The sequence below is a fragment of the Triplophysa dalaica genome, chromosome 18 (genome assembly GCF_015846415.1).
Source record: "Triplophysa dalaica isolate WHDGS20190420 chromosome 18, ASM1584641v1, whole genome shotgun sequence".
Lineage (NCBI taxonomy): Eukaryota > Metazoa > Chordata > Actinopteri > Cypriniformes > Nemacheilidae > Triplophysa > Triplophysa dalaica.
Genome location: NC_079559.1, coordinates 15674991 through 15684056, shown reverse-complemented (window position 1 = coordinate 15684056; position 9066 = coordinate 15674991). Strand labels below are relative to the sequence as shown.

Genomic DNA, 9066 nt, shown 5'->3' with positions numbered 1-9066 from the left:
TTTCAGTCATGTGAAGATAGCATCTCTATCACGTTCTGTTTAGGCCCCCCTCCTTTCTCTTGGTGATTGTCTACTAGAGAATCTATCTCTCCTGTTAACACACTGGAAGTGTATCTCTCTCTCTCTCTCTCTCTCTCTCTCTCTCTCTCCTGAAGAACAATGCTACCTAAAAATGGCAATTTCTTACTTCTTAATTTCTCGTCCCTCCATCCTCTTCTTACCTTTGTCTTAGTCTGTACATATCTCCCGTCCTCGACAGGTGCAACTCATTCAGGGGAAAAAGGCCACACCCACCCCCACTAGCCCCACCTCCCCAGCCTCTCCCACCCCAGCAGCCATGAGCCCCGGAGAGGAGGTTCAGATGACCTGGACGGACGAGACAGAGACGATCAATAACCCAGCAGCGGTCTATCCTGAAGGTGTAAAGGACATGTTCAATATGAAACCGTAAGTCATGACAATGAGGATTGCTGATCATCTTATTATGAGCGTATTATTAGACCCATTGGTATCAGGTGAATGACAAAGCAACAAATCAGTAAATGTTTTTAAATGAAATGCAGAACAAATAATTGTACAGTTGTTTGGAATTAAAATAGGAAACTTGTAAATTCCAGATTTGGATTAAATTAGGGAACAGGATGCAAAAAAATCAGCTTTAAACTTAAGGAAGTAAAATGTTCCTAGCTGATGTTAATTTAGTTATTAAACATATATTACATTTTATCTATCTACCCCAAGTATAAGGTAAAGGGCTAGTTCACCCCCAAATAAAAATTCTGTCACCCTCATGTCAATAAAAATCTGTATTTCGTTGCTGTCCTTCCGAACCCTCGGATCTCCAAATTTGTTTTATTTCAGGAAATGGAAAAACACTACTTTTTATATGATAAAATACTGCGTCGTCAAAGTTGACGAGGCCTTTTCGATAATTCTTTTTCATTAGATATTTCCAAAACCCAGTTGCATAAGGGTGACTAATAGTAATGATTTATGGCAACAAAAAAAAGTATCAGCAACAATATGACACTTTCTTCTGTGGAACACAAAATTATATAGTAAATAACGATACAAATAAAGATATTTTGAGAAGTGTCTCTGTAGCTTCTCCCTGAGCAGGGGATAACCGTTGAAGTGGACTTCGCTCACAAGAAAATGCTTAATTGGAATCCCCTGCAACGTCATCAAAGAAAGGCAACGGCAGGGTTGGGCAGATTATAATACACTGTAAATAAATATTGTAATTTAAATGTAACACACATTGTGTATCTGTAGAGAGGTTCTATAAAAGGAAGGAAGGAGACGGGAACCAGAAGACAGTTAAACAAAAGTTTTAATATAAATAATAACAGCCGGCGGGCCCTCATGGCCGACCGCTGGCGAACAAAACAACTCACACCAAAAAATACTAAAGTAAAATGTCGAATGCCGAACAAACAGACAAACGTAAATCATGTTCGGGCCTGGTCCTCTCTCGTCGACGGTCCGGTCGCTCGTTCTCTCATATGCTCCCGATCTCCTACGTGATTCGAGACCGGTGCGCGCACAGCTGGCGCTCATTAACAATTACTCACCAGTCTCGAACCACGGTCTCGCCCCGCCTACTCCACTACAGTATCTAATCAATATAATCTTAATTTTGTTTATGCGTGTATTTATTATTTGACTGATGCAGCTTTGATTATTTGAAACTCTACTCTAATTTGAAAAACATTTTAAATGTTCAACTATGTTAAAATGTGTTCTTAATCCATGGTTGCGTCGGTCTCATCTTGCTTTTTTCCCTATATATGTGGTGCAGCCGTAACATTCCTGATGTAGATAACACAACATCATAAAAAAAATTGCAGCTGCCTACCGTTTTTACATTGGTTTGTATAATAATAGCAAATCGGATGAAACCTTACACACATATGAAAGATACTATTTTTAAGTGCACAATAAAATATAAATACAAATAAATACATTCACCATCTAGAGTGTGTAGCCTATATAATAACAATGCTTCACAAAGTAAAATAACATATTTGTGTAAAGCAAACCACAGTATTTAAAATAAATAACAATAATTAAATAAACCTTCACAATGTACAAAGGCATACATAAACTCGTCTGTTGTTTTTCTGACTTGTGACATTGTGCTCAATGGCAGTTGGGTAATTTTCCCTTTCCACTTCTGGCGAAGTGATGTATCGATGTCCCCTGACTCCCTATGCCGTTCGCAATGCACTTTGAACTGAACATGTTCGCTCCCTTCGGATTGGAATGTCACTTAAGATGGCGGAATACCCTGTGAAGTGATTTTGTGTTCATACATTGGGGGTCAATGTGGGCCAACGCTGTTAGCTAACATTCTTCAAAATTTATTTTTGGATGATCTATCCATTTACGAGGGCAAATGTAAAATCGTAAAAATGCTATTTAGGCTACTGAACATTAAAGAGATGGCGTGACTTAAAACAACTGAAAAGGAGAATTAATGCTGTTTTACTCTGTTCTATTCTTTGCTCACTGATATTTTTATTTTTTATGCTTCAGTGAATGGGAGAACCTGTAAGTATAGTGAAGAAAAGACAAACTCTTTAATTACATTAAATTGTTTTGTAAAAACGTAATTATTATTTCATATGAATGCACACTTAACATCTGTTTAATAAGCATAAAATCTAAGTATTGCATTAGCTAATGCTAAGAGTCATACAGAGAAATCTCGAAACCCTCACGAAACATTTACTGCAATGCTCTTCATCTGATCTATCCTTCAGGAATCAGTCCAATGTCAGACGCATGCATCATGCACAGAAGCTCAACGAGGTCATCGTGAAGAAGTCGCAGGAAGCTAAACTTGTCCTGCTAAACATGCCTGGTCCACCTAGGAACTGCACTGGAGAAGAAACCTGTATCCTTATCATTGTATTTCCTCCGGTCTCTATAAATCTCTGGCTTGTTTATAATAAACGTACATATTTTCTGCTTAAACATAATATATTCCATAAATCAATGTCAAATTATGCCTCTTAACTTCAGACACACAGACATGGAATTTCTTGAGGTCTTGACTGAAGGTCTCAACAGGGTCCTCCTTGTGCGTGGAGGAGGCCGTGAGGTCATTACCATCTACTCCTGAGGGGCTTAGCTCATCCACCAAATACTCATAACCCCTCGTCCCTCACTCCATAGACGGAAACCCCACTCACCCGTACCTACATCATGAGCAATAACGCCCCAGCACATATCAGATGACTTTGCACTACATAGCCTAAGACCTCTAAAAAGACACCAGCTTAGTAGATGTCACTTCCACATTCTTAGCTACATTTGATCTCATCTTTCTATGTTCCTATTGGTTATTTCTCAACTCAACCTGCATATTGCACAGATCCGTTCACGACCGAGTTGGTCTTTGTTACTATAATTCCCAAATGACAGAAAAGACCATGTCCTCCAGTGACACCAAACAAACAACTGTCATTCATATTTATCTCATAGAAAAACTTCTGAGAGAAAATGGGTTTTAGAACGTAATTTACTCACCCTAATCCCATCCTAGGTGTATTTGACTTTCTTCAACCAAACAAAATCTGAGGAATTTTTTAATATTATTCTGGCTCTTCATAGCGTTGTAATGGCATTGGGTAGATTGCCATTTTTTAAGCTCAAAAAAGCGTATACATCCATCATATAAATAATCCCCACAACTCCAGGGTGTAAAGAAATGTCTTGCAGAGCAAAACAATACATAAAACAATTAATATTTTTAGTTAATTTAGTCACGTTTGGGTGAAAATGTAATACCTCATAGGTTACAAACAAAATGGCCACACACTGCCTTCATGAATCTCAAATTTGAATCTCATTGGCTATCAGACATCTTGTGACCCTGAGTTCAAATCTGTTCGTCCATTTTGTGTGTGATTATTTAAATTTACTCTGATGGTGTTTGCCTGTACCCTGTAAAACCCTTTTTTTTTATTCACGTATAATGTCCAAAACGCTGTAATTTACTGGTTTAATTACAGATTTTTCATAAAAATTGTGAAATATGGTAAAAAAAAGTCAAATTACAGAAAAAGCTCATTTACAAGAAAACCATAGCAATCCATGTAATTTTACTGGAAAACAGTTATTTTAATTTCTTTTTTACGGGATTTTTTGCAGTGTAGAAAGGAAGCCATTTAGTGGCATGAGGGTGAGTAAATTACGGATTAACATTTATTTTTGGTTGAACTGTGCTTTTAAGGGGCAATCACATCTCATTTGGAGCATTCAAAACAGATTAGTTTAGATTCTGTATCGGTCAAACTTTGTGAAATTAGCATCGAATTTTCATTTTATCTTATTATTTATGCAGAAAACAAAAATATGCATACATGATCATTCTATTTTGTTCATAGGCATATAATATATGAAAGTTAATCAAATTCAAAATATATTGGGACCGCTTTATACAGTAGTAGACCACTTTTTCCTATAATGTACATTGTTCATCATTGGGTAAATAGAACGGCTTAAATCTTCTTTGTTGAAAACAGTCTTCCAGTGCACCACGTAATTGTCCGAGGTTGTTTGTTTTACACCAAGGACAGAATTGACCAGGGTTTTATTGTGAGCTAGGTGTGAGCACTCAGAGGTCATCCTTCTGGATTAATCACTATCAGCTTTACCCTTGAACATTTGCATGTCCTTTGACTATATCAGCCTTTTAAGAGTCATATACAGTATGAGAGCGGCGTGTGAGTGTTTGTAATGATGTAGATTTGGTAGGGTATAACAGAATTGTTAATAGGATTGATGACTTTGTCCTTTGATAGATCTGTTAATTTAGTCTTTGACACTAAAATACAGTATCAGGTGACGTGAATCATATTGCTCAGTCCACATATGTGCACATACTTTGAAAAATGAGCGTTACTAAAATCCGAACCGGCTGTTTTAAAAACCCATATACAGTTTAAATATCCAGTGAAGGTATAATCCAAAATAATCTTATTTAAATATTAGAATCACATATATCGTAAGGGAATGTAAATAAAAAAGGATCAGTATTTATATTTCAGATATTTATTTACAAAGAAAATTATTTATTCATTTTGATTGATTGTAAACACGGTCCAAACATTGTCTCGACGTCTCTTGCCAAATCATAAAACATGAATCGTGCCATATGAGGATTGGGAGAAGAAAAACACATTGTTCTATTTACATTTTCATAAAGGACAGAGCTGAGTAAGATGTTATAACATCAAATTATATCATGAGTCTTAGTAAACAGATCTAGTTTTAATAACATAATTTTTCACCAAATCAAATTTGTGAACAAAATCATATTTTAACTACATAATATATTAAAATATATCATATCATGTCTAACATTTGTCACGAATGTCTACGAATTTCTTTTGTTTTCTACATTTGTATAGAAGACACCGATTTGCTACATGTACGCATCATCTGGGACTGATGCAGACTGTTTTAATCACAAGCACGGGATATTTAGTTCATGTGTGGTAGAAGTAGATCAAGATATTTAAAACATTTATCTAAAAAAAAGTATTTTTATTTTTTTGTAAAATTGCAACGATAAAAAAGAAGTATATTCGATTATTGAATAGATTAGTACAATATTGTCTTGTGTAAATGTGAGACGTAAAAAAATGGAAACTAACTATATGTTTTAAACTTTAAAATCAACTTGTGCTGAGGTTGCTGCTGCCTTCATTACACTGTAAATATATTGCATACCTGCCCCCAAAATATAAGGATAATAATAAATATAAAAAACGAATTATACAGTTATAAAGCTTGCAGTCAGATTCCCAAATTAGTTGCGACAAAATATTTTAAAGGGTTTGGGTACTAGAACTTAGGGACAGGAAGTATTTTATCAAAAGTTAGTCTGTCCTAATATTCTTCATTTAACCTCACATGTTGTCAAGTCAAAGTGCACACTTTATTTAGTAGAATAGTAGTGTATAAAGTTTGTGGTCTATAGGGGATCTTTAGCTTATTCATTGTTTCCAAAAGAATTAAATATTTCCTTCTACTGTTTGCCAACTAATATTTTTCACCAAAACCAGGAATTGCGAAGTACAGTATGTGATAAGTGCTACCTATCGTAATTCTTCCAGTTTTATTGCTTATGTTTCTAGCTAAAATCTTAACTGAAGGATATATTTGAATTGACAAAAGACAAGTTCGGCTTCTTTGGAGTCCTATGCAATTACAGTTGAATATGTTCTTTGAGGGTCTAAAATGACTTTCTATTGAATTCTTTATAGCGGTGTGAGTATTATAGATTGAAATCAGAGCTTCCATTACCTGCCAGGGTGGCTTACCGTTTGGTTACTTTCCACACAAAGTAATGCAAAGGAACACATGCTGGGACAACGCAGAGATTTGGCCATATTGGCTGCACGCTGTGCTGTTGGACACTGAGGTTTGTCCCATTCTTCATGAAAATTTCGAACACCTGAATTGATTCCACATTGACGCTAAGGGCTTTCGATATCATTTTATCAGATCCGTCTTATCCTTTCCCGAGGCTGAAGACAAAAGTGTCACAAACCATGAATAGCATGTGGTTCCTTATCTCCCTAAAGGGATGAAACACAGTAAAGTCACCCCAAATTGGCCAAAGCATAACTAGAAATAAGCACTGTGAAAATTCAAGGTAAAGTTTCTTTCCGACACATTCAGTCACATCTGTAACTTTTGCCGATGTATATCTTGATTTATCGTTCTTGTTGTGTCATGATGTGGAGCATTTTAGTAGGGACATCCGAAGTGAAATAGTTTGAATCACGATGCTTTTTATGCAATGACTTGTTTAACTGTCCTGCTACAGTGGTATACTGCAGTCTACTAGTCGACTAACAGGGCTTAAAAATGAACCAGCTAACTGAAATTGATTCCTAAGTATTTGCAGGGGTTTCAGAAGGTGCTAATGATTATTTGAGAGTGTTCGCTGAGGTGTATGAAAATGGGAGACTTTACAAGTTTTGAAATGTTGGCCGGCTTGATGAGGTGTATCCAAGAGGAACATTTGTTTGAAAACCCAAAGTCATCGTGGTTGCTTTATCCTTTCGCTTCAGCGATCACATAAGATCAGTCGGAGAAGGTTAATGATCATCTGTTTAAGCATTTTCTACGCACCTGCTTCCTAACTCAGCATGTTGGTGTTCAAACCGGAGGCCTATCCAGGCCTCAACTCAATGGCATAGCTTTTGATTCTGATTTCTAAAATGCATCTTTAGATATTTCAAAATTCTCCCAGCAGTGTGTGCAAATTTCTACACAGTCAGCATTTCGATTTTATCCTGAGGAGAGCACTGACACATTTTGTATTGTAGTCGACGTAGACCCGAAGACAGTGATCTTGGTTAGGAATTGTGTTTTATGTTCTTCCCTTCAGTTCTCACTCTTTGAAACAATGATTCAGAGTGTGTTTGTGAGTGCGATTGAAAGACGGGGCGTGGTTCTGTATGTGACTTTGTGTGACTCTAGGAAAAAGAGGGAGGTTAAACCTTGGTAGTTACTTTTGTAAATATACGAAACATTATAGTTATCTTAGCCTAGCTGTTTAATTTCTGTGTCCATGCAAGTTTAATATTTTAACAAATAAATAGAAACCGTGTCTGAAAATTGTGTTCTATGAAATATATTTAAATAGATATCTTACATTATTGTTTTACCTTGTCAAATGCTTCTATGTTCTATGAATAATGGTTTCTCTGGACCATTTTATAGACTTGTCTGCACAAAATGCAATAAAGTTCAAGTCCTTTATTACAACTATTATTGTTGCGTTTTCATTTGAATGATGTATTTGAATAACTGTACATTGACATGCAAGCAAAAAGTTAACAATTGAAAGTAATTACACTTACAAAAAAAAAACCTAAATGTACCATAGTATGGTACATACACTATTAAACATTAAGGTGTTACACGATACCGTAGAAGAATCATTTTTGTCTATGTGGGTTCATAAAGATTTAACATCTGGACAACTTTTCTGTTTAACAAACGTTCTATGCAAAAAGGTTTAAAATGTTGTCACGGGACGGAAGACACAACCTAAGCTCAGGCAGCAATGAGGGGGTTAAACAAGATATTTGTTTAACACACTCAACAAACAGGCAAAACAAAACCCACAATGGGGAAAACAAGACTGGGATAAACTATGAACAAAAACAAGAACACAGACTAACTAGACTAAGAAAACAACACTTGACAAAAATCTAACACTAACTAAACTAGATTTACTTGACACGGACAAGATCACAGGCAAGGACAGTACTCTGGTACAAAATACACAGCATACGAGGACAATGTACAGCATACGAGGACAATGTACAGCATACGAGGAAAATGTACAGCATACGAGGACAATGTACAGCATACGAGGACAATGTACAGCATACGAGGACAATGTACAGCATACGAGGACAATGTACAGCATACGAGGACAATGTACAGCATACGAGGACAATGTACAGCATACGAGGACAATGTACAGCATACGAGGACAATGTACAGCATACGAGGACAATGTACAGCATACGAGGACAATGTACAGCATACGAGGACAATGTACAGCATACGAGGACAATGTACAGCATACGAGGACAATGTACAGCATACGAGGACAATGTACAGCATACGAGGACAATGTACACAGTGAAAGGTATACACAGTACAAGTACAATGAACAAGCACAGGACAACGAAACATGAGGAGTATTTAAAGGGGAGACAGACAAAAGATAATTAATGAGGACCAGGTGACAGAGATCAACCACTAAGGGAAAGCTAACGAGACGAAAAGGGCGGGAAACACAGACGAGACACGTCAATATATAAACCAAGCCATGACTTTCTCACACAAAACCCTAAGGCTATGCCATGACTCCGCTCCAAGAACAAGAATAAACATGACATGATAACGGAATCATGACATAAGCCCCCACTTAAATGAACACCTCCAGGTGTTAGTCAAGGGGTAACTAACAAGACAAGACAGACTGGGTAACAGACAAGAACCAGACAGACAAAGTAAACAAAACAA

General features: G+C 36.6%; 1 protein-coding gene across 2 annotated transcripts in view; it reads left to right on the top strand.

Annotated features, from left to right (window-relative positions):
* Positions 1-9066, top strand: part of slc12a5b (solute carrier family 12 member 5b) — a 64363-nt gene that overhangs the window by 49567 nt on the left and 5730 nt on the right. The window contains exons 23-26 of one of the 2 annotated variants that reach the window (XM_056772802.1): positions 260-447; positions 2539-2553; positions 2766-2899; positions 3036-7791. In XM_056772802.1, coding sequence (XP_056628780.1) covers positions 260-447; positions 2539-2553; positions 2766-2899; positions 3036-3127 — 429 coding nt within the window. In that variant the 3' untranslated portion in view covers positions 3128-7791. Of the gene's footprint in view, positions 1-259; positions 448-2538; positions 2554-2765; positions 2900-3035; positions 7792-9066 lie in introns of those variants that run through there. The other variant, XM_056772801.1, reaches the window with a different exon arrangement.